General features: G+C 37.0%; 1 protein-coding gene across 3 annotated transcripts in view; it reads left to right on the top strand.

Moving 5' to 3' along the window:
* ascc3 (activating signal cointegrator 1 complex subunit 3) overlaps window positions 1-27,715 on the top strand; it is a 164,303-nt gene that overhangs the window by 46,787 nt on the left and 89,801 nt on the right. For all 3 annotated transcript variants that reach the window (XM_030158291.1, XM_030158289.1, XM_030158290.1), the window contains 2 exons: window positions 7,614-7,817; window positions 10,954-11,094. In XM_030158291.1, coding sequence (XP_030014151.1) covers window positions 7,614-7,817; window positions 10,954-11,094 — 345 coding nt within the window. The remainder of the gene's footprint in view (window positions 1-7,613; window positions 7,818-10,953; window positions 11,095-27,715) is intronic.

The raw sequence follows: 27,715 nt of genomic DNA, 5'->3' as shown, positions 1-27,715 counted from the left end.
TGTTGTGAATGATATCTGGCAGCTTAAATTCTTGACGAGTAATATTTGGGCGAAGCGGGGGTGTAAGTGTATGTTAACAGCTGCATAATACTCATTGCTGTACAGTAACTACCTCGGCACAACTCTGCCATCACACCCTAGAGACAAGTTTTGGCAGGCACAGCTGGATTTCCAATTGGAAGATGTGTATGCATACATTATCATAACAATGAAGCCGGAGAGGTTTTAAGGAGAGAATAAAAAAAGCATTGAAGATTTCCAAAGATCATTAAACGATGGCAACTTTCTATTTACAACATGTATGCTTTACCTCAAGGTGAATACTGGGGCAGGCATACATTTGCATGAATTAGCATGTTTAAGGTGTGTGGGGACGCTGGCTTTTCGTTACAAACAGACAAAGTCGATAAATCAAAATGAGGGCCAGCCGCTCAAGTGATTGTTGTGGCTCTCCGGTCACCACAGAGACACAGGAGTGAGTGTGCAGAAGGCTCGCAGAAGAGGTGAAGCTCAGTGGTCCATAATTCAGAAATGAATATTTATAAGTTGGAGCTCAGTGGACTTGGCCTTGGGGGAAATAGTTGACTAGACAAGAGGATAGTGGAATCGCTATCTCTGTTCTGAGAAAGAAAAAGCCCTGCAGAAGGTATGAAGATTGTAGAAAGGATGTGATTTGGTCATATCTGTGTGTACCTGGACTTGTTTAGTCATGGACTGAGGGCGGCAATTTATGAGGAGTCTACCTGGGGCCTTAAGCTGCAAATATGACAGTGTTCACAGTGGAAGCAGATGGGCTGACTGTAGAGCATGCAGCTGTGGTTTAGGCTGTACATGAAATTCCATATACGTAATTAGGCACATTTATCACTTATCAGGGATGTACAATGACTTTTTGGAGCACTGGTGCTAAAATTTCAGGAACATCAGACTGAGTTTTGAAGCATTATTGAGAGATTTTATATATATATATATATATATATATATATATATATATATATGGAAGGATTAGGAATCCTACTAGGACAGATAGTAATTTTAGTTTGTCCTAGGACAAACTCCAATTACTATCTGTCCTAGTAGGATTAGGAATCCTACTGGATTTCAATCTCTACTGTGACATATATATATATATATATATATATATATATATATATATATAGATAGATAGATAGATAGATAGATTTTTTTTTAAAATTTTATTATTATTATTAGCCTATTCACTATAAAACTGACACAAAGAATTTTCAATTACAGTATAACATTCCGTTTTGCTTTCACAGATAAAATTGTATTTACAAAATGCTGAAACCTTGGAGGATACTAACTCACCTGATTTACTGAACTGTTAAAGCTTTAAATGGAATCTATTTATGACTACACATTGTAGGAATCAAAAGATGTCACTTCAGGTTTTTCCTGGGTGAATCTTACTATGAAAAAACAGTCATGTACTGTAAATAACAAAACACAATTCAGTAGCTGCTATAATGTTTTTTAGTCTCTAAGATGGCAGGTATAGGGATTTTTCAGCTTCAGGAAAACCTGAAAATATTGCGCACAATACAGTTCATAACTGCTTTGTTCCTAACTCAATGAATTATAGCTTCTCGGAGCATCTGTATGTGACTTAGTAGCTCAAGTGAACATTTATGATGAGACGAAACGACCTTGGTGTGTCCCTATTAAGAGCTGGAAGTCTGTCTGTGCAGACTTGTTTGCTGTGTGACTTTCTTTTTGATAAATTAATGAACGATTCATTTTATCTTGGTGAAAATCAATGGTAGTAAAGAAGATAAATAAAAACACACAATATATAATGATTCAAATACAGAACACAAATAGATTTTTTGGGAAAATGTCCAAACACTAGAGTAAGTGATTAAAGCTTTGAGTGCACAGTCACATCTGTCTTTCTTATTGCTGGTAACCTATTGCTTAGAAATCTGAGAAATGCACCTGCTGACCTCACTCTTCTGTGTGAAAACAGCTGTAAAAGTCGACTTATGCCCGACACAACAGAACACAACAATCTGCATGGTAATAAAGTTCAGGCAGGTGCACTGTAAACACTATTGGCATTTTAAATCCATGTATCTGCAAATATGCAAAGCATCTGAACTTGAACTGCTTAACAGTTAATCACACTGACTGTGTTTACATTGGACCAGTGTACCTGTTATGATGCTTATTCCTGTTATGATCATATTTGGGATGTGGCATGATGTTTACAGCAACACCTGGCACTTAATGTGAGAATCCTCTACCTGTCAGTCTTAGCATTAACTCTTCGTTTGATTAATGTAGTATTGATGAGTTTTGTAAAATTTTGAAGTTGTTGGATCTGAGCCTTTTCTTTGGTTTTTATATTTGTCCATGTTCTTTTCTTACTCTTGCATTTACCACTAAGTAGAATAGATGGACTTTTTTGTGATTTTTCCTCCTAAACTATGCCTAAATATTTCATGACAGAAAGAGAAAAAAAACCTGCCACTGTTGTTGGTGTTTTTCCATTATGTCACCTGTACTGAAACTCAGATACGATTGTCCTTACATCTACAAACACAAAAACAGGATGCTTAAAAAACCCAGGATGTCCAATGATGTCAGGACGGAAAGTGTCTATAATATTTTCAGTCACATATCAGCCCTCTAATAAAAGAGGATTTGATCCCTCTGAACTATTTGTTGAAGAATGTTTTTTTGTGTTTGCTACTTGCTGTGACTATTTATAGTGTAAACATTGAATTATTTCATCAAAAGATCAAAAAGTCCAGTCAATAATGAAAATTATTGTTAGTCCTTACATGGTTGTCGTCTGGAGCCTGGAAAATGAAAAATAACTGCCAGCAGCCTTAAAAAGGACGTAGCAGTTTTCAGGCACGGTGTCTGAGCTGTTTAATCCTGAATATTTTCAGCTCTGTTTTGACAGAACTGGAAAGCTTTGAATAGCTGCAATCAACTTCTTGTCCATTCCCATTTGCTGAGGGGAACTGTGGCTTAAGCATGGATATTACATGCCTGTGAACAGCTTCGTATGCAGTTGTATCCAACTTTATTTAGCTGTCCTCAAAAGTGGACCCCACCTCACTTGTTGTTAATTTTTGCATTCGCTGCCAATCAGAAATCAATCAGGACCGGAGAAAAGAAGTGCCCGCACATGCGTTTATCTATGTGTACATCGGAGACTCTGCTAAGCTGTTCATCAGAAGCCTCTGTGACCCCAAACAGCAGCCAGCACAGCCACCCTTCACTCCCTTCACAGCTTAAGTGGACTCTAATAAAGTTGCTCTTTGATGCATTAATAACCTCCTCCTCCCTACCGGGCTGCAGGGCCAACTTCCCAACAGCACCACACATATCCTCGCCTGACATGCACTCTTTAATTATTTCTTTCTATGAGTGTTGGAGCGAAACGAGGGGAAGAGGAAAGTGATGACATACTTCTAATGAATCCTTGAATAAATAATACTGCTGTCTAAGCTTAAGGCATCCTGAAACAGCCTTAGTTGAGCAGAGGTGGAACAGAGTCGTGGCAGAAACATGGTGAAATGATGGAGCAAGACAAAAACAGATGTGGCACAGAACGCACCTGGAACCACAGTGACCTCTGTTGAGTGGATTTGCAAGTCTATCTTTTCAGAAACTTGTACTTAGTGTTCCTATTGACCAATGTGGGCTCCCACTCCAGTAAACAAGGTGTATGTAATTGGATTTTTTTTTTTTTTACTCTCTGCATACTCCTATATCAGAACATACTAATTCTTCCATTACTAAAAGTCCCATCTTCCTCTTAATCTGTTGTAGGAAGCAGAAATGAAACATGCTGATGTAGTTGGGCTCCTGTTGCCCCATTAATAATGTAATGTGGTGGAGATATACTTATAAACTCTAAATGTACTTCAGAAATAAAATGAACCGATGGGAACTGTATGTATGTTAATGTAGTGTATTTCACAGAGGGCGTTGCATCATTACTTGGTGTTTGCAGGAACGCTGCTAAGCTGGTGGGTGTATGTACGTCTGTTCATGGTGATCTTTTAGAGTGTGTCACTACTAACAGTGTTTGGTTAATTGACTGTAATGTGCAGGAGTTTGTGGAATGTGTTTTGCTTCCAGTGCCAAATCATGATGTTGGACTTTGTTCATGTTGGAGTTTCTATGTCATTCATTTGGTTCATTTTGAAACTTGTATCTCCTCAGTGGATGCCAAAATGTTACAATTTCTCACAATTTCTACTTTCGCAACCATTAATATACCAGGATGGTCCACCTAATTAACCCATAAAGACCCAGTGCTACTTTTGTGCAAGTTAATTTTTCTCTATATTTAACCTCTCTTAAGTGATTTATCACCATTTATTGTAGTATTATCTTCTTTATTTTGCATTTCTTCAGTGAAAATCAATTATTTTTCTACATTTAATTTACTGATCATGTAGCCTAGGTATACATAAAAGCTCAGAGTAAATTCAAAAGTTTTTATATTAGAATCAGAGAAAACTGAAGAAGAAGTGACTTTTTCAAGAAAATATATCAATAAATGAACATGAATCCAGTGTCTCCACCCACTGTCATTGATCAAACTCTATGGGTTTTACTGGTGAATCAATGTTATAGAAGATGTCGGTGTTTCAACAGTAACTACAGAGCCTCTGAATGTCCAAATGGGTTATATCTGATGACCATGAAAAGATGAAAAACTGTATTTTACACCAGTTATTTACATGTATTGATAGGATTAGCGGATCAACAGGTTTTAAACATTCAACATCAGTAGATATTTTTGGTCACTGGTGGTGGTCTTGATGGGTTAATGTATCTGAGGGAAATAAATGTGATCAGCCACTTAATTACCTTTTTTTGTCCATGTCATGCCATCATTACAGTATAAATCTAATAATAATTTAACCCGTAAAGACCCAAACATCCACTGGTGACCAAAACCATCTACTCATTTAAAATATTTAATGACTGTGAAACCATTTATCCTCTCAATACATGTAAATATTTGGTGTAAAATTCAGTTTGTCATCTTTTCATGGTCATCAGATATGACTCATTTGGACATTTAGAGGCTCCGTTGTGAACGTGGAAACACCGTTATCTTCTACAACATTGATTCACCAGTAAAACCCATGGAGTTGGATCAATGACAGTGGATGGAGATGTTTCATTTCTTGATATATTTGCTGAAAAAGTCACTTTCTCTTCAACTTTGTCTGTTTTAATGTAATAACCTGAAAATGCAATACGCTTTCATGGACATCTAAATTGAGTACAGAAAATTAAATATGAGGAAATACATCATTTGCAGTGGAAAATGGAAATTAGAAAGGGTAATATTATAACAAATGATGATCAGTCACTTAAGTAAAGGTTAAATAGAGAGAAAAAATAATTTGGGAACTACCACAATAGTAGCACTGAGTCTTTATGTGTTAATAATATACACACACCTTATGAAGCAGAGCCATTTATTGGCATCGGGCAATGAACCATATGCATAGAAAATGTATTTCTGTTGGCCTTTATAGCTTTGTTAGCAAAAAAATTCCAAGGAAATTTTGATCAGTGATCAACAGGTCCTTTGCATTTGGACCTAATTTCCATACAAAATCTTATTCATAAGTGTGTGAGCTTCAGGTTGGTGTCATCAGTGAGAGCAATTTTTGAAACATTGTTTCTAATCAACATTTCTTTTATAAATTATGTGAAAAAAACATCTTTCTGCAACATGGATGGAGTATATCCATGCTTTCACATGGCTTTTAACTGGTTATAGTCAGTTCCAGAAGAAACTGGTTCACCTGTGCAACAGGACGTTTCTCTCCCGTGTGTGTGTTTGTGTGTTTGTGTGCGTGTTTGTGTGCCGGACCAACTGTCCTTCACAGTAGCTATTTCTCTACTTATCAGAGGCTGTGTGAGATTGAGGGCCATCACCCACACTCTGTTGCCATAGTGAAGGCAGACGGAGGGCAGCTTGAGTGACAGCCGATCCCACCACACAGACTTTTCTCTTGCTTTTGCTTGCTGATGCTCCTGTTCTCTACACAGTCACTTTGTATACACAGGCTCAGTCACTGACACTGTGTAACTGATCACCTGTCTATATTTCATGTCAGGCTCTCTAGAGTCTTCATTTTCTCTGAAAATACAGGTTGTGTTGGGGGCAGCTTCACTTGTTGACATTGGCTTAAATCTGGTCGCTAGGAGCAACTCAGTAATGTGAGTCTCAGTCAGCATCGGATACAGTATCTGACAGTTTTGTGGTGTTGGAGATCATAACTGGGTGTAACTGTGTGTAAGTATAATGATAGATTTTAATGGACAAATGGCCAATGCAGTGCTTGCAAAGGGTTGGTCTCCTTTCTGTCCCTACCTGGCCCACTTTCATAGACTTACTCAGAGATAGTTGAATTTTTGATTCAAAGAAAGATTCATTTTCTGATGCCATATATTGATATTTTCCAACTATCTAAACCTCCAGATGCTGCTACAGCAGCAGCTGAACTCATCCCCAGTTGCCATCACCTTGCACCAGCCACATTTCCTAAAAATCAAAGCTCTTAAGCAATTTTATCAATTTATATATCATTCATGCATATAATCCTTAAATAATGCCTTTAATGTGTATCCAGCTCCATATAATGACCTTTGACCTGAACTCATTTGAATATCATTTTGGAAAATACAGCAAAATCATTAGGTTTGACTTTTAAAATCTAAAATAACATTCTTGCCCACCTTGTCGATTCTATTGCTTGAAATATGTTAAACACACTATATTCATACATAAAATATATCAAGCTTTAGAATCTATGAGGAGGGCAAGATGTTCAATTTTAAGGCAAACTAAGAAGGTTTAAAAATTATACATTCCATACAGAAGTGAATGTAACATCCCACCCAATCACCTAAACATGTCTTATCTGCTTATGTTTGTTGTTATTATGATCATAAGTCTTTGTTATTACTTTAATGGAACTCCTTTCCAGTTGAGTAAATCATGTCACTATTAATACAAAAGAGTTCCAGACTTAGTATTACAGGCTAAAAGGGATCAGTTTGGAGATGCTTGATATTGCTGTTTTGCTTCAGCAACTGAGTCATGCATCACTGAACATGGTCCAAAAATGATTTTCTAGACATAATTATGCATTTGACTGAGCCAGACACACCTATTTTTAAAATAAATCTAAAGTGGCCAAAACAGGTAGAATACCAGAACATGTCCTTTATGCTTAGCCAAAAGTGGAAACAAAAAAAAAAAGATTTAAACTGGATGACGAAGCAGAATCACAACCAAAATAATATAGATGTTTCCAAACAAATTTGTATTTGATTTATTTCTCCATCATTGCTGATATCATTAACACAATTGAAATAATATCAACATTGTTAATATCGGAACAAATAAAAACAGAAGTGTAATTGAGTCAGAACAGGATGGATATTTGATGCAACAAATTAATCAATGGAATGTTGGCGTACGTTTCTCAAGAGTATATATTTTAACGTTGGGGTAACTTTTGTATTGACACAGTCTATACCGCCCTCTTCAGGCCAATCATAAAACATAATGCTCCTGTGTTTTGTCCTTTGTGTGCTCTCAGATTGGTCAGCTCGTTTTTAAGGGGATGAAGCGTCTGAACAGGATCCAGTCCCTGGTGTTTGAGACAGCCTACAACACCAATGAAAACCTGCTGATCTGCGCTCCAACTGGTGCTGGAAAGACCAACATCGCCATGCTAACTGTCCTTCATGAGATCCGCCAGCACCTGCAGCCCGGAGGTGTCATCAAGAAGGATGAATTCAAGGTCTGGCACTAAACACACACCCACAGTGAAAATATTCGAACAACAAAATCTAACTATGAAAGGCATCTAAGAATATTTAAGAATGCCGTCTAAGCTTTTCCAATGCGACTCTACTACAGAGTTTTCTCAATATGCCTGGTAGAGATTAAGCATGCTCCTCGCTGAGTTTCACACATCCCGTGCAGAGATTCAGATCTGATCCTTAGAGCTTTGGATGCTGGGATTTCAGGAAGGATTTAAATTGGAGCTATCTGATAGTTTTACAGCAATGACAGCTGGATTTACTTGATTATGTTCCTCCAACAGACTATGTTTTGTCAGTTAATTGAAGTGGTGACCTGTATGAGTACTTGATTTTCTTGTGAGATTTGGGAGATGTACAGCTTTTTTGGAGCTGTACAGTACATTTACATTTTATGTTATCCCTCACCTAAAAATGGAACAGGTATGTTCAACGTTTTTTCTCAATTGATCTTTCAGTTATGGAATAAATTTGATGTGAATCAGAGGTTTGTCCATATCAATCAACTTGAAGAAAACTGGATGTTGTTGACTTTGAAAATGTTAACATGTTGATAGTGGAAAGGAATAAGAAGAAGACTGCAACAGTTGCCAACAGAACCATTGTTCTTGCAGAGTACATCATTGTGTGTCAGATTATAAGCGCATTTGAGGATCGACAAAACCCAGCATCTGTCAGAAGAAGTTGTTTGGAACATTTTCTGATTGTACTCAGACAACACATATTGTCGATGTAACACCAACTTGTGGCGTCAATGCCAGTTTGAGTGCTTGCTGTTATTAAAGGTGCACTACGGAAAATTTCTGCATGTTCATGTGGAGTATATGCTGCGGTCTGTTTTGGGCTTGAAACCAGTTGTTTGTGGACATCAGCCAGCTCCATTATTAAGTGAATGACACAATATACTGGGTTTCTGCATTGAGCTTTTAGGTTTGCTTTCCACATTCATACTTGCTATCAAGTTAGTTGGTGCATCTCCTCTGCTCCCCTACCACTAAGATGGTGTCCAACAGTAGAAACTCATCTCATGACAACAGACATACATCTTCCAACACAACAAAGACTCCAACATAAGAGGAAGATGCTTTATTTGTCAGTATGTCAGTATATATTTTACATGTGAACTTGCAACGTACGCCAAATTTGACCCTCTGCTTTTAACCCATCACTAGCTGAACATGCAAGAACACACCACACACTGCAGTGGGCTGCCATGTAAGGCACTCAGGGAGCAAAGAGGGTTAGATGCCTTGCTCAAGGGCACATTAGCTAACAATTTTCCTCAATTGACCTGGCGTCCCTTCGGTCACAAGCTGCTTCTTCAACCTTCACCTATGTGGACACATTTTACATAGAGAACATTTAAAGCAGAAAAGGAATGCATAACAAATATATAAGACATATTAAATTAATAAACATTTTTAGAAATTCAGTGTTTGACTCATACTATTGTGGCTGGTACTGTCATTTGAAAAGCTTTATATTGAATCCAAAATAAAATACAAAACACAAGTCTTTTCACTCGTGGCTTCAGACTTTTGAAACTCCAAATCATCAAAGGGACGCTCTGATATGTGCTGTAATTTCTCAATGTTGAGCTGTTCAGCTGTCAGGAAAATTAAAACTGTTTCACTAATTTGAATACAGCCACTTGAGGCTACATGTACACCATGTAAGAAATGATACTGTACTTAATATTAAAAGGCAAACTCAACTTGTCTGACTTCTTCAGTTTCTTCTACTCTGTTTAATTTACAATGCAAAAAATGAATTTTAACAAAGCAATGAAAAATCCTTGGTTTTGAGAAAAGAATAATATATATAGGAAAGAAAAAAAAATACTTGACTTTGTCTTAATCAAGTATTCCAACTCTTGTTCAAGATTTAACAGTCCATAAGATGATTTGGTCTTATTTAATACTGAAGAAGAATATTTAGTTTTCTGGTATGGCTGTTTTTTGCAGTGTTCCTCCAGACTTATGCCGCGTTTCCACTATGTGGCACCGGTTCAACTTGACTCGGCCTTTTTGTGTTTTCATTACATAAAAGAACCTGGAATCTGGTACCGGGTGCTATTTTTTTTAATACTTGCTCGGGTGAGGTTGCAAAATGGGTGAAGAGATACTAAAATATGACATGTAAACACTGAAGACCACTGATTGGTCAGAGAGTTGTCTCTGTGTCATTGCGTCATCAATGCGCAACACACTAGATTTGGAAGTTTATAGTAAATATACTGGTTGGCTAATCCATGATAACAGCCAGCAAAACGATGCCATGGTCAGTCGAGGAGGTTCAGACATTTCTGTCCTTGGTGGCTGATGAAAAGACTCAGCATGAGCTTGACAGGGCAACACGCAACGAGTGAGTTTATCAGCAACTCTCTGAGCAGACATCATGGAAGTTATGCGCAGTGTCACTATGACATCCAGGTACTCTTAATTCAGTAGGATCCTGTAATGGAAACGGTCTCCAGGAATAGTACCTGGTACCTGAGTCGAGTGGAAACGCGGCAATAGACATTTTTAACAAGACAGTCGTAACCTTTTTATGATTGGATGGATATATTTACCAAGGCACAATTGGCGTTATTTAAAAAAATAATAATAAAAAAAAAAATTAGTCACTTGAAATAGCAGCTGTTTGTAAATAAATTTGTAAATAAATACAGCAAAAATCATTGCCTACTCTGCTTGAAAATATTATAGTACATGTCTTTATAAGCTCATAGCGTCAAATACTAACACAAACTCAGATAAATAATTTAGACAACCAAAAGGCTTTGTTGTCCTCATGAAGGCTCTCACACACACAGGCTCACACGCAACGTCGCAGAGTGCCAGCCAGTGATGACAGCCACTTTTCATATATCACCATTAAACTTTACCCATGCAAGTGGCTGGCATCATATTTCTCAATAAATTGTGATTTGTGCTGGTTGCCAGGGAACAAATGATCCCGCCTGGGTTTGCTCATTTATCACCACAGTGTCCTTCCAGTCCCTTCTCCCATGCACAGCCCGTCCCAACCCCCACCTTCATCCCCTACCATCCTCTCTCTACCCCTCTCTATTCACCAGCCTATTTATTTCTATGTGTGTGTCTCTTTCTGTAGATTGTGTATGTGGCTCCTATGAAGGCCTTGGCAGCTGAGATGACTAATTACTTCAGTAAGCGATTGGAGCCACTGGGCATCGCTGTTAAAGAACTCACCGGAGACATGCAGCTAACCAAAGGAGAGATCCTACGAACACAGGTATGTATTCACACAAATGCCATCATTTCTAAACTAAGAGGAAAAGGGAAACCAAAAACAAAAAAAGGTTCTTCTTCACCTCTCAATTCTTCATATACATGTTCTCTAGCTCCTCCATGTGGAATGGGTGGTGATATTTTATTGCAGGTGTTATAGGTTGTAATTGTTATTCATTGTTTAGTCATAAAGCATACATAATACAGTACATAACACTTTAGATGAAGATTACAATACAGCAAAAAATACATAAACATTAATCAATATTGATATTCATCATAATATATACAGTACTGTGCAAAACTGGCAACCTTTAGCTTTTTTGTTTTTTTCAGGGTTTAAATGAGTATATACATTTCTCATTATGTTTTTTCCAGATACAACACAGAAAATACAGGAGATATATGAACAGCGTTAAAAAACACAAAATGGGTTCTAAAATTAAAGTCACTATTTAGTGTGACCCATGACCCCATGTCAAGAAGCAGCAAGAACAGTTAAAAACATTTGACACGTGTTGAATGAAACCTGGTATAAAAAACTTCAGAAAATTAATGCAGTAAATCTCATTTTGTCTGAACAAAAGGGTTAAAGACATATTTAAGTGCAAAAAAAATAAACCACTTTGTATTATAGAAGCTGTTTTTTTTCCTGAAGCTTTTGATTTTACTTCTGTACATACTGGACATATATCCATATTTAATGTTAATACAGAAACTGAGAAATGCATATGTGTGGTCATAGAACTTTACTAAACCAACAAGCCCAATATTAGCCGAAGACATTTGCACAGAACTGTATAATATGATGATGCTGGCTGTTTTAGGATTATCCTCATAATGTTTGAAAGTTCAGAGGCTAAACTTTACAACATTACTGTGGAGAAACTTTTTCATACATTGAGTTTAATGACAGATGACGTATTAAAACAAAGGAAAATGAGAATTTATTGTTGTTGTATTGTTTATTTGTAGCTACAAGAGTAGAGATTTGCGGCTTCATGAGAGATTACGAGATCTGTTGAATGTGCCTCACACAGTTGGCAGGAAGGAACAGAGGCAGCATGTCTGTAAATGAGATTGAAACACAGTACAGACTCACAACACAGTTTTGTTAATACAAGACTACTTTGCTACAAACATTTACCTGCCAGTGTGACGAATAGCCTTTCTTCAAAGTACTCGCCAAGCACAAAATCTACCCACATGTGGCGCTTCACAGGTGCCGCATTTATTTCTTCTGTGCGATCCATCCACATCTTGAAGAAATGTCCAAATTTTATCATCTTTATTGATGGAATTTTTATCATGATCATGTTATGAGATTCTTTTATGGCCCGGCACTGGGCAAAAGCCTTGTCCACATTTTTGTGGCTTGAACAAAAATGTGGACAAGACTATGTTTTGGCCTGTTGTTCACACACAGAAGCATTTTAGTTTGCTCAAATGGACTTTTTTCTTTTTTAAAGCACCTTCTTAAGTGCATACAGACCTGATCAAAATCTTAAGACCAGTTGAAAAATAGCTAGAATTTACCTTTTGCACATTTGGATCTTAATGAGGTTTTAAGTAGAGCTACAATATACAAAAGCAAGAAGGGGGAGTGAGACAAAAAGCACTTTGAAAAAGTAATTTATTGAAAACAAGTAAACTGAAATAGGCTGTTTATCAGCTGATCAAAAGTTTAAGGCCATCGCTCAAAAAATTACAAAAAACTCTCCAAACCAGAACAAAAAATTTTCTCAGTAGGACTCAGTAATGAGTAGCTCCACCGTTCTTGTTAATCGCTTCAAAAATTCATTTGGGCATGTTTGATGCGAGTGTTTCCAGGAGGCTGGTGGGAACATTGCTCCAAGTGGTGAAGATGGCTTCACGAAGGGCATCAACTGTCTGGAACTGATGGCCATTTTTATAAACTTCCCTTGCCATCCATCCCCAAATGTTCTCTATGGGATTTAAATCAGGGGAACATGCGGGATGGTCCAAAAGAGTGACGTTATTCTCCCTGAAGAAGTCCTTCATCAAGCGAGCTTTGTGAACTGCAGCGTTGTCCTGTTGAAAAACCCAGCTGTTACCACACAGACGAGGGCCCTCAGTCATGAGGGATGCCCACTGCAACATCTGCACGTAACCAGCCGCCGTTTGACGACCCTGCACCACCTGAAGCTCCAGTGTTCCACTGAATGAAAAAGCACCCCAGATCATGATGGACCCCCCTCCACTGTGCCGGGTAGAAAACATCTCAGGTGGGATCTCCTTGTCATGCCAGTAACGTTGGAAGCCATCTGGACTGTCAAGGTTAAATTTTTTCTCATCAGAGAATAAAACTTTTTTCCACCTTTCGATGTCCCATGTTTGATGCTCCCTGGCAAAGTCTAAACTGGCAGTTTTGTGGCGTTGTAGGAGACGAGGTCTTTGAATTCGTTTTTTGTTTTTGAAACCCTTTTCCCGCAGATGCCGTCTGATGGTTATTGCGCTGCAGTCGGCACCAGTAAGGGCCTTAATTTGGGTCGAGGACCGCCCTGTGTCTTGACGGACAGTCAATCGGATCCTCCGGCTCAGCGCAGGTGTAATTTTTTTGGGTCTACCACTTGACTTTTTTGTTCCATAATGCTCAGGATCTGTCAAAAAATTTAGAATGACTGTCTTACTGCGTCCAACCTCAGCAGCAATGGCACGCTGCCAGAGGCCTTGCTTATGCAGCTCGACGATCTGACCACGTTCAAGAAGAGAAAGCTTCTTTGCTTTAGCCATCAGGAGGGCATGACCGTGTGAATGCCCGACAGAAAATGAGAATTTTGAGCAGATTTTGGCTTTTATAGCCTGTGGTCTTAAACTTTTGATCAGCTGATAAACAGCTTTCAGTTTACTTGTTGTTTTCAATAAATTACTTTTCAAAGTGCTTTTTGTCCCTCTCCCCCTTCTTGCTTTTGTATTTTGTAGCTCTACTTAAAACCTCATTAAGATCCAAATGTGCAAAAGGTAAATTCTAGCTATTTTTCAACTGGTCTTAAGATTTTGATCAGGTCTGTATTTCTGGTTTGTACAGTATTTGTGCAGATGTGAAAAACAACACTTGGGAAGCAGTGATCTCACTCGTTTAATTACACGTTAAGAGTCACTACTGCTACTAACCTAAAAGTTTCCTGTCTCTTATAGGCAATAATAAAGTATTGTTCATTGAATTTCATTTCTAAGGGACTATGGACAACATAAAACATAAGTGTTGCCATTTGATTAGTTATAATTTTCATGTACAGTTTCGTGACAGGTCACAGTAAAACAGAACATCATGTTAGACAAGACCAAACTCACATTTTAATACACATTTTGTCACCTGTTGTAGAATGGAGTCAATTTAGCAGATTTTACAGTTTAAGATAGATAGACAACCTTATTGTCTGTTCCAAGTAAAAACAGAAATTCCTCTTCTGTCATGGCTTTAAGACAAAGTTTAAAAAAACACACTCAGGCATTAAAAACACCCCCACACATCAAAAACACAGTACAACAGATAAAAACAAATGAAACACATAAAATAACTAACCTAAAATATGCTGATGGATGTTCAGCTCTTGATTTTGTCTGGTAATATGATATTATGTCTAAATTCTTTTTTTTTTTTCTGTGAATGCCATTGTGAATGAGTTCCTTTCTGATTTCTTTAATTTGTTATTATACTCGGAATGCTAATTGAAGGCTTTTGTCACATAAAAGAAAGGAAAACATGGAAACATTTCTTTCTTTGTTTTCATTCAAGGTAGACTTTTAGTCAATTAGACATTTTGAATACTGTTCAAAATTATGTTCTTTAACTCTCTAAAACCTTTATCTAATAGCAGGTATTGAACTGAGAGTTTCAGTATATGAGTCATCTATCTGAAATTATAACATCATAATATGCTTTAATGTGGGAATCCTGTTAATGTATAAAGATTAACATCTAACAATTATAATTTTTGTTAGAGTCTTTTCGGCAGAATGTAAAAGCATGAGTTCAGCTTCTGTTCATTTCACACAGATGTATGTGAACAATGACAAGCAGTATAGACATGGGAGGGATCATTGCACTGTTTCTCCTGGGTGTGAGAGTTATATATCAGTTCATTAACCATAACTGTACAAACTCATAATGTAATCCATTATGTCATTCCATTGTAATACAGACCAATTGACAACTGAGACAAATTGGAGTAAGAAACAAGAAGCCCAGAAAAAAGCACCTCCATCCTAGTTACATTGGCACAAGATTTCTACTCTTGGTTAACATATTATTCGGCCAATGTTAATTTCCATGACCTGGTTGTCCTAGGTTAGACTGCTTTTGGTAGATCACGAACCAGACCTGGAACACCAAACAAAACCTTCAGTCCGACACCTTGGAGACACTGACTTACTCGTCACCATCACAATTTGGGCTGTGTCAAGTCACAGTTGCTCATATCTTTATGATTCCCATTTTGCTTTTTGCATCATGTAAGGCAGCCTCTCCCTGAACAGGTGTGTGATTCCCAATACACACAACATATTTTCATTTATTTGGATTTTGCTAATTCTTGTTTATTTCATGTTATGTATTGATCTGCTGAAGATGGATCCTATTTAATTGATTGATACGTTGGTTAATTTGATTTTGGTGGGTTGTTTCATTGTTTTGGTTCTGCTTTAATGTTCTTTCTCTGTCTCTGAACCATTGTCATGGAGGCACGCCCATGATTGTGGTAACAAGGGCCTGGTATGTGCCATTAACTTTGTTAGGGGGAAACTACAGCGGACTGAAGGGAGAGGGGAATTTGTGGAGAAAGTGAAATTAAGTTTGGTTTATTGTTCAGGTTTTTGCTGTAGGATGTTGGTTTATGAATTGCAGTAAAATTAATAAAATTTATTTTGGATGTTTTGGTAGAGATAAATATTGTGTGCCTGTAAATAATGTATATATAAATTCTGGATACCCCTGCCTTGGTCTGTTGGGGAAATGGTTGGGGCTGGGGCCTTTATATAGGGGCTGGTTGCTATTGTTGTTGGTTGGTGTATGAAAGGGAATCCATACCCGTTACTGCTTTACAGGAAAAAAAAAAAAAAAAAACGTAAAAAGGAAAAGAGGTCGCCAAAGTTGGATGCTTAGTAAGGGAGCAGTTTTACATCACAAACCCTATACATCATATAAAATTTGAGGACCAAATGCTGTCACCAGTACAAAATAACATTCATGTCAGTGGTCATAATGTTATGGTTGATCAGAGTAAATTAATATAAATAAACATAAATTAAAGTCTCTACTTACAAATCAAGTGATCTGCAAGTTATAAACAAGACAACTAGTGCAAAGCAAATAAATATGGGTAGGCTAGTGTGACATAAAAAAATGAAAAAATACATATTAGGTAAATATATTTTAATAGAGGCCCTTGAACACACATTTGATAACTATTTTTTATAAATGACTGAGCTTTTTAAAACACTTATAAAAATGTACTGTATATAATGTGTGAGTCGCCGTTATATATTAACATCTTTATTAGGCTCCAATGCATTAACATCGAAAAATTTGAAGTATGGACTGACACATGATCGGTTTTGTCATCCCACTATATTTGTCAGCTATAGGAAGAATTTAGAATAGTAACACCGGTCTCACATACTGCACTTTAATGAGGTATTAACCAATTAAAAAAAAGATTTAACTTTATTACACATGGGTAAAACTGCATTTGCATTAAAGTAGATCCTTTAGCCTTATAAAAGCAGTTACAATGATGATAATAACTTTATAAAAATGACAAAATTGGCCAATTATGTTCACTAGTTATCTTAATTTAATGAGTCAGTGCAATGTGTAATTTCTGTTGAGTTATCAGTGGGTTAATGAACTGGTTAAACACTGAGCAGCAGATAAAATATTCATTTTCTTGGAGGGTTTTTGCAGTCGATAAGTGTGACTTTAACCTCAGTTCTAGTTGGAAATTTCATTGAGCAGGAGTTTCCTTTTCAGCTGTAGGTAGGATGGATTTGTTGCAGTAAAAGTGAATTAATGCTCAGAGTGTAGCCTATATGTGTGGGGAGAACATGGCTCTTCCAGCTGAGAGCAAAGTGGAGGTGATGTTTCTAGACTGAAAGACTGTGAGGAAAAGGTTGGGGAAAAACATGCATATCTATTAAATCCAAAAGAGGTGGATTTGAGTGATTGCGCAGCTTAGAGTTAAAGTTTCTAAGCCTTGTAGGACTTAGGAATACAGGAATGGAAAGGTTGGGCTTGGTGCATGTGTGTGTAGGAGGTGATGGTGAAAGGCGGGGTTTATTCTATGAAATGAGGCCAATTCCAGATAATCTGCAGGTGTATTAAAGTTGCATTTCTATCAGGCCGTGTGAAAAGATTCCACAAAGAGAATGATTAGTCAGATTCACCGCAGCTCTGAGGAACACCTCCCCTATCGCTTCCTCCTCCTCTGTTACGCATTCCCTTAAATTTGACTGTGTTAGTGTCAGTGGTTGGGCAGAGCAGACGTCCACATTTAATGGATGAAATGATGCTGTAATCTTAGGTGTTCTCGGTCTGTCTTTAAAGGAGTCATATGTTGCTAAACCCACTTTTATTAGTCTTTGGTTCATTTATTTGTGTATTTGAACCCTAATAGTTCAAAAAAGTTTGAATTTGAACCCTCCAGGTGCTGCAAAGCTATCTTTATATTAACTCTGGCAAAAATCAAGTGGATTTCTACAACCTGTTTTAATTCCTGCTTAATTTGTTACATTTTATAACTAGTTACGTCATGACATTTGCACATGTAAGGTCAAGACTTCCGACGAACATTTCTTAGAGTACGCCATAATTGTTTGTCAGCAGCAGCGGTTGTAGTAAAAACTGAAAATATGTCCAAACTTCGAGCCGATTACCTAAAGTGTTCAGTTGTGGGTTGTATTAATGAACACAAGTGCCTGAACGGGACAGAGAAGCACAGTCAACAACCTGGAGGGGGTGGGACATGAAGTGGCTCATTTGGATTTAAAGAGCCAGCGCTCAAAACAACCTTTCTGGTGTCATTAGTCAGAGATAGGGTTGAAGATGGACCTGTGGAGTTGAATTAATGAAGAATTCAGACCCAAGTATAGCATTTCCAGTTTATGTAGACCACAGGGAAATGTTTTAATATTCCATTTAAAGAAGCAAAAATATCAGTTTAAAGTGGGCTTCTATCTTCTTTAAAGATTTCTTTGATCGCGCTTCAGGGTTGAAAGGATTCAGATTCTGCTACTTAAAAAATGCTCAGAGCATAAACAGGACTTCATTGTCATGTGGCATTCATCATGGATGCCGGTGTAGTATGTATTTACGCTACAAATAGTGCAGTTGTACATTATTCATAGTGTGCACATCTGTATATACTCAGTACAATAGTGCATCCATCGTATCTAAAGAATCTCAGATTTGCATTCCAGCTAGACTGTTTTGGAACATTCTTTAGGACTGTTTTGAGATTTATCATGTGCTTTCAGAAAGGAGGAACTCTTTCAGAGTTCTTATATTTTTGTGTCTATACTCCAGGGACTGACAACTATTGTAGTCCCAACAACACTGCTTTATCGGTCCTTTTTGGCTGCTTTTTCAGGTTTCTTTTGTGCTTTTCCTTGCTCTAAAGGAACCTTTAGTGATATAAATGTACTAAATGCAGCTGTAAAATGTTAAATAATAGCTCTTAATGTCAGCCTTAAAAAGTGAAATGAAACATGAAAAAATGGACGAACAGTGGAGTCCAGGCTTTGTAGATCCTGAAAGGTTAAAGTTCATTTAAAGATTTTTTTTTTTTTTTTTTTTGGAGCTCCTCTGTGACTCTCCAGAGCTGTTTGGTCTGAAAGTGCCTATTGTAAGACAATACGACGACTAGTTTGTACTCATTTATTTATTTATTTTTTATCTTTGAATATTTTACCAAATACTACAAATTCACAAGACTGCTGCAAGAATGTGGATTGATTTAATATTTTGAACATGGCCTGTACAGTCCCAGAAAGGTGACAGTTCCATTCTGTCTTCATTGTGGTGTTCTCACGCTGTAATTTATTTCTGCAAACAGGCTCCGTTAATCAATTTATTTGTTATCAACGTTGGGCAGTTGGGGTCCGAGGAACTTTGAAAGTCGTCATGTTCAGTGGTGTAATGGGATCAGACCCTGATCGGAAAAGAGGGTCAAAGCAGCCTGAATAGACACGTTCTTGGAAGAGAAGCCTTCTCATTGTACATACGGAAGTTGTAATGTATTGGACTAGATGGAAATGTGTGATGATGTTTATGATGTTGATACTCACAGGTATTGATGAAATGATATTTTTTGAAGGGCCACCTGATAGAAATCCCCCAAATCCAATGTAATGGAGGAAACTGCTAGAATAGAGCCACTTTACTGCCAGTGTTGATTATATAAAGACTTGTATAAAGAAAGAGATGTATTTGGAAGCAGAGGTGCACTCTCAACAGTGAGATAACTTATGTATCAGTTGAAAAGAAAAAGAGCATCACTTCATTCTCACACTATTTGTGACTTGTATGTAACACTTTCTGCTTTTCAACTAAGTCAGGGGTGACATTAAGTAATGATATTTAAAGAGATATTTCAGTGAGTCCTCTTATATTATCTTTCCTTTTTGGTATTATTATTACCATGTCTGGAGGAAAAAAATGTAAAGTTATTAAATAAACATTGTTCAAAACGACTGAGCAACAACTTATTCTACAAGTTATGCATTTACTCTGATATTCTCTGCATGTATTTTACTTAAATTTGGCTTTTGCGGTCCTCAAAATGGCTTCGGTGCTACACTTGTAAAATGTGGGAAAACGCTGCAACCATCCAATGGTCGTATTCTGAGAAACTGCATTGTTCATATTTGGTGGTTTAGGCACAGTAGCCATATTGCTTTAGTTCCATTTATGCAATCCAACATTACTTGTATTGCCTTTTGACCCAATCTCTGTATTTCTGCACAGATATGTGCAGTTAAAATGCACCTAAAACATAAAAACGGAAAATTCGTATTAAGAGGCTGCAAAAGGCAATCACTAGTTGCTTTTCTATTGACCCTCAAGTTGCGCGAATATAACTTGCACATAAAAATTGATCTAATGGAAAAATGACAATTTTGCCAAAACTCTAATTTTTTGATTAAAAGTTTTTGCACTGGCCGTAGGTGGTTTTTCAGGCATAGCGCAATTGATATATCACGCAAAACTGCAATGAAAAGACCTTTTTCCACAGCTAGAGTCATGTGAATAAAAGAAATGGATGTTGACGGACATAATAACATGCGAAGAAGAAGAGTTTTAAAAGAAACATGTCGTGGTATGTGTGGACACACCAGGAAACGCAATCATTTTTTTATGTAGTGCAGGATAGAGGGGTAATATATAATAATATTGAATATATCTGTGAATCAACCCAATACTTACGTTCATCACCATATTTATGGAATGACTTCTCATGTCATCTCGTGATAATAAATAAACAAATCATCACATTTGTGATTTAATGGAAAAACCGACATTATACACTTGTGTTTTTTCGACATTTAGTAAATATCAGTAAAGTTTTGCACAGATGTCTAATGGAAAAGCGACTATTGATACAGTTCACTGAACTACAACAGAAATATAGTCTCATATAAGGTACTATACCATGTGTTAACTTGGCTTACCCATGTTTAAAGAGGCAAAGGCTCTTGTATGATCAGTAACACTGAGCTTGAATCAGAAATAGCTATTAATCATCTTTAGCCCTCATAAGGATTGAAGGACACACACACCTGATCTCACACTGACAAGACAATGTAGCTTTGGAATGGTTTTTATAGTTTGCCTTGACAAACGGTTAGCTCTTCATAAATCGCAAATGTCTCTCTTTAACCTCCCCCCTACCTCTTCCTCCTACATCCTCCTCTCTCCATGGCTGTGATAGTTACCATGGAAACAGAAAGTAGTTTGGAGGGATGCTGCCATGTTGATGCCAGTGTGCGGGTGGGTGGCATCGTGAGATTTCCAGGCCGCCTTTCCTTCTCTGTCCGGAGAGGAAATATCTGCTAATGACATCCAAAGAGGTGCTGCCTCACAGCCAGACAGACTTCTTGTGAAGAGATGACAGAGCGAGTGTGTCTGAGTCCAATCGCACGTAGAGAAACTGAAATAACTACTGGTGTGTTTCAGCCAGTTTTACCTTCATCAGGCTGAGTGAGGAATAAAGAGCCAAGCAGCTGTGATGGACAGTCTCGAAGCAAAAAGCAGAAACGGCGACTCAGAAACAGTTATTACAAGGCATTATTTAAATGTCAGACTGTATGAGTCATGGCACTTACTGTTAAATTCAGCAAGTTTTTTTTTTTTTTTTTTTAGATGATCACTTGTCAGGCAGGAACTTTAGTAATTAAGCAGGTAAGTGTTCCAAGTGTCTGAGACTCAGGTTTTCACACCAAAAATTGGTCGTGAATTTAAAAGTATATTTGATAAATTGTATGTTTATAGTGCTCTTAAAAATTTAGAAACCCCACAAAATAAAAACAGATAAATCATAAAACTGTCATGTTAAAAGAAAATAGATGAAAATAATCAGTTTAGCATATATGTATTTGTATTTTGTATGTACTGACATATTTAGTTTTACATTTTTGCTTTAAAGGAGTTCTGTCTAATATTGATATTCCAAACTCTCACCAGCAGGGGGAAGTCCAGAACACAGTACTACCAAAACCACTAACAAATTAAAGCTATGTAACCATAGACTGTATCACTCAACGATTAAAGTAGAAAGCTCATTGTTTAAGCACATCTGTATTATGGCATCAAGTTTTCTTCTTCAGACTAAAACACATTGCCCATTATTTTCAAAATAATGGTCAAAATAACACTGTGTCTTATAATCTTCACATGCTCATTATTTTCTCACTTATTTTGACTCTAACAGTCGTTTCTTAGTGGTTCTCATCCTGTCTCATCACTTTGTGGTGTTTTGGTCAAAGGCCCTGTGGTGTTAGTTTTCCTCATTATGGAAGACCAGCAGAGTGACTCACTACTCCCTCTGGTGGTCACATAAATACCCCAGCCCATTGGTATACGTGTATTCAGTTTATATCACTTCAGTCCATTACATTGGGATCTTTGGTATAATTTAATAACTCCTTATTGTAAATACTCTAATGATCATTTTAGGTAATTTTTTTATTCAAATATTTTATACAGAAATACAACATATAGGTCTGTTAAAAACAAACAGACAAGTCTCTGTAGAAATAGAGCCTCATTTTTACAAACAACAGACTGGCTCAAGACTGTGTCGTACAGCCAAGGGGGGGTTTAATGAGTCACAATATCACTCACAAGTGTAAACACTGAGCATTTTCATTTTTAGCTGCTTAAAAGCAAAGTGAAAGTGGAGAAGCATTCAGCTAATTCTTTTTACAATATCCAACAGTTGAATTCTGAATTAACGTAAGTTTTTGCAACGTTGTAAAATATCCAATCAGCCATGATAAATACCAAACCTTAACAAAATACCAGCATGAAATGTCCAACTAATCATATGGTAACAAGCTTTCCTGTAAATGCTGCAGGAAATGTCACTGGTGTCTCACTTATCCTGAATATGCCCCAGACAAGGAATTAAAAAGGGGAAGAAAAATACTCATCTGCATAACAAGCAGCAGCAGCAGCAATATTGGAAAAACAAAAAGTTTAAACATTTTTAGATTCTAAATTAAATACAACAGAGCAATTTTAAACATCACAACACAGACTTCCACCAAATTCAGTTGCCTAGTTTTTTGTCATTTCACTAATAAAACCACAAACGAGTTACAAAGTTTTTGACTGTTATCTGACTATACTTGTTCCTAAATTAGCCTGGGGTTCTCTAGTATTTAAGAAAATGAAAACCAATCCCAGCCTATGAACAGTTCAACAAATCTGCCCCAAAACTGGTGGCTTCATGCTTGGCCCATGCTCTGTGTTTCTACCAAATTTCATGAAAATCAGTGTAGCAGATTTGTTTGAACAGGTGGAAGTTTGGCCTCTTCAGTGGCAGTAATAATTATTTAAGATTTCTGTCGTATTAGGATTATAAGCTCTAAACTCACACTGTAAATGGCTATAGTCAGGACTGTTATTTTATGGACGTAATGCTCTAAATAACTGTGACACCGAGAGTTATGAAGAAACCTCACCAACGTGAAGCCAGTCCTTTTAAGCTGACAGTTGGTCCTGTCCAACAAGCCTTTTAATGCCCTGACTCTACTCAACACGTCATTAATACAGGATGTTTGAAAGACAGCAGCATGGGACAATCAAATGGAAAGTCCATAATTCATCAGTCATTCTTCAATTTCATTGCCTCTTAAAAGTGAGACTTAAATTATTTTATTGTTATGTGTGATCGTTAACTGCTTATATTTATGTTCTTGATCATTGGTCCAAAAAAGAACCAATTTGTCTGCAGCAAATCTTTGAAATTGCAATATGATAATTAGATCTGTTTTGTGAACATTTATGGACAATTACTTAATTAAGATAATGATAGATTAATAGATAACTAGCACATTGACCTGTGGGAACCATGGGTTGTAGATTCTCTGATACAGTTCATTCGTTTACTTTATTTATTGTTTTGGTAAATTCTCCTGGCATTTTCAGTTGGATAACCTTTCAGCTGGCATGTCTGTTTCTGCACAGGAAATTTGATACCATGGCAATGTGGCCCTATTGTTTATCTGTTTCTAGGTAACCCATTTCAATAATGATTCTATGATTCTGGGCATAGCAACATGATTGGCCATTGGGAGGACAGAATTACAAATATCTCCCAAAATATTGGTCCTATCAACTTGCCGTTTTTGCTAGTCTCTTCCTTGACCAAGAATACAGAAATATGCCAAACTGCAGCAGTCAGCTCTTTCTGGATTTTGTGTGATGCTCTAGACACACACAGTCTACTTCCCTTTTATAATATAGGATGACAGTAATTATATACACTAGCGGCATTGTACTCGAGGTGCCATTGTACGATAGCGCACTCCCATGGTGACACAGCGGCATTGCCCCCGTACGCCCTCCTGTGCTGCAACATCGGGACATCGATCGGACACCCACACATCAGACACAGAAATGTCCATTATAGTAGGATACTTAACTATTAAAGACCTTATTAGAATTTTAGTAATCTTTGTGCTCAAGCTATTTTTAGAACAACATATACGCTCTTTATAAGCTTTGGGTAAACATTTCACACATACAGATCCAATACTGCAGATCTTGTGATTTTTTTTTTTGCTATTTCTAGTTGTGTCTGGCTTCGTTTTATTAGCTTTGACATCTCACATCTCTTACCACTTATGTGATTGACAACAAAAATGGTTCACTGAATCTGGAGAATGTTTTATATGTGCTTATAAAGGGATTCCGATGATATAAGACTGCTTTTAAATGGCTGTTTATGAACTAAAGTGTTGGAACTTCACATAGACTCTTGTTTGGAAAGTCAGTGACTCTTACAGAATGTTTCAGCCATGAATCCTAAAGATCGGTAGTTGTTTGGATAAGACATAAGAATGTCTGATCAATGAATACTCATGCAATTCAAAACTTTGTTAAATGGGTATAAATCAATGGGGTTCCAGAGAGTCATTTAACAACACATTTGCCAGTTAAAGTCTTTTTTTAAAAACTAATTCAGAACAGTAGCATTTTCTCATGGTATATATTAAATATTAAGAAAAAGAATCTGAAGTGGAAAGCATGACTTATCTTACCATTGTTAAACTGTTCTGAAAATGTGACTGTGCTGGATTAAAAGGTCATGGCATAAGCATTGATTTTATTCATGGCAACTGCTGTAGCTCTTGTCTCATAGCATTTTATCCCCCTGTGAACCAACGTTCTCCCAGACATGATGTTACAAACGAATGCCTAATGATTGAGCAGGGTTAGGGGTCCTGCATTGGATCAGATTGAGGGGGCTGGAACTTCCTGCTGCAGGATCGAAAATTGATCATCACTTTATCATCATCAGCATTAATTGCACACAGTATGAAGAGGATGAATAGTGTATAAGATACCCAATAAGAGACTATAAATTATTAGTGGTGAAGTAACGCAATGTTTCATAACTTATATACAGTATATCATCTGAAATGATATATGCTGTATGTCTATTTATACACACACACACACACACACACACACAAGTCTTTACAAATATATGGAAAGCAATCATTTTCTTTGTGATTTATGATACTTTATTATGTCCCAAGAAATAATAGATTAATAATGATGAGATAATCATAGAAGAGATGGGCAACAAAATCAGATTGAACACAAATGACATGACATGAAAGTAATGAAGTGCACAGCAGCTACTTACCTGAGTTTGGATCATGTTTGGCATCATGCAGAGACAAAAACTGAGGTGAAGCTCTGTCAGCTTATTCAAAGGGCAAGTCTCATTCTGCAATGTCACTCATGGTCTGGCATCTCTTTTAAGTCTGTTTTCAAGGCATGCCACTCAGGCTGTGCACACACACACACCCTCTGTTTCCTGTTTTCTGGACTCTCAGATGAAACTTTGACCAATGATAGTGTCAAACAGGGCATCTATGTGCTTCCATTGCTACTGTACATTACAAAGCAGTTCCATGCCTTGCTGTCCTAAATAAAATCCTGGTAACACGTTGCCCTATAGTTAAATACAGAAATCAATTTTATATAATGATATCAATGCCATTATCAGTTCCCTTTGTGGTCCACTTTCGTATTGATTCCGTATTGGTTTATTGATTAATTGTCAGCCTCATCAAATTAATGTATGCCATTCCTTTTTCGTTCTAGTTTTCTTACCCTCAGTCACATGACATGCCACTTGGTTGCATAAATATGTTTCAGCATATTACTGGTATATGCAGCCTTACTTAAATAAACTAATAAAACAGCCATTAAAAACACAACCACTATGAACATGCAATATTTTTTATATTCAAATAAATATAACAAAACAATTACAAGTACCGAAAAAGGGATTCATAGCTCATCTAAAATGAGGAGTATTGTAACCCTAAACAATCGTCAGTTAATTTGAAAAGAGAGAAGAGTAAAAAAGTTTTCTCCATTTTCTAGTGGTGCTACTGGCTATAAAAAAACCCACTGGCCTTAAAATTTAAATTTTTTGAAAGATTGCAGCCTTTGTAACCTTGTAACCTCCATGAGCTTCCTGCATGACAGCACTCATTTGCACATAGCAAAGATCATCCAGAACTGTCTGAATGCTAAAACTATCACAGTGTTGAACCAACAACCTTGCTCACCCAATACGAATCCCACTGTGTTTCTTTGAGACATTCTGACTTGGCAGACTGATAATCTGGTGAATTTGGACCAATTCACAACCGGTACTGGTTCATGATTCCAATCCCTACTTGTAGCCATTCATTTTTAAATTATTTTGTGGTTGTATTTGATTTAGATAGTGGAAAGAATGATGTCTTTCGAGATGTCCAGCTAGGAATCAAAGGCGCAACTCTCTGCTCATAGTACCGTGTCCATGTCCTGCCTTATAACCACTTGGTCACCAGGTCACTTCATGTCTCAAGTGTTTAATTATATCCTCATAGTTGACTTGGTCTAGATTCGCTTCCATTCACTTCTGCATATAGTGTTTTCATCAAGTCAGACCTTTTGTTTCATCGTGACACCACTGGTGATCGAAAGCAGTACAGTATTCAGTGGCACTTGTAATATTTTAGTGTGGACATCTGCTAAGATGCTTGAGTAGATGGATTACATACTGAGCTATGCTAACCATGTGCCATCATTTTCTGAAAATAACCTGTGGCAGTCCGAAATCCTAGAAATATGTCTCAAATGTTTGCAGAAGAACAAGGTAACCTGGATTGCACTGTCCTCCTTCAGTTAAGCAAAGCTCTAACCCAAGGGTGTCAAACTCATGTTAGTTCAGGGGCCACATTAAGCCAAATTTGATCTGAAGTGGGCTGGACCAGTGAAATAATAACATAATATATAAATAATGTCAACTCCAAACTTTCCTCTGTTTTAGAGCGAAAAAAATAAAACTATACAATGAAAATGTTTACATCTACCAACTATCCTTTAAAACAATGTGAATAACATGAACAAACTGAAATTTCATAAGAAAACCACATGCAATTTTAACCATATTATGTCTCAGTTTATCATTTACACATGTAAATTACATCTTACAGATCAAGTGGATCACCGAATACACAAAGCATTTAATAACAGGCAGAATATTAGTAAACTTGTACTTCAGACATTTCAAAATGTTCATGTTTGTTCAGGTTATTTGCGTTTTTATGAAATGATAGTTTGTTGTAGTGTAAATACAGTAAAATGACATGAAAATGTTTACATTTATAGAGAAAAAATTAGAGTTAGTATTTATTGGTTATTATAATAGTATTTTACTGTTCCAACCCACTTGAGATTAAAATGGTCTGTATGTGGAACCTGAACTAAAATGATTAATATCTTCAGTGTAATTTTTGCATGTCACAAATTCATCCCAGCGGCCAGACTGGACCCTTTGTCGGGCCGGATTTGGCCCCCATGCCGCACGTTTGAG

This window comes from Sphaeramia orbicularis, chromosome 16 (genome assembly GCF_902148855.1).
Source record: "Sphaeramia orbicularis chromosome 16, fSphaOr1.1, whole genome shotgun sequence".
Lineage (NCBI taxonomy): Eukaryota > Metazoa > Chordata > Actinopteri > Kurtiformes > Apogonidae > Sphaeramia > Sphaeramia orbicularis.
This window is presented reverse-complemented; position numbering and strand designations above follow the sequence as displayed.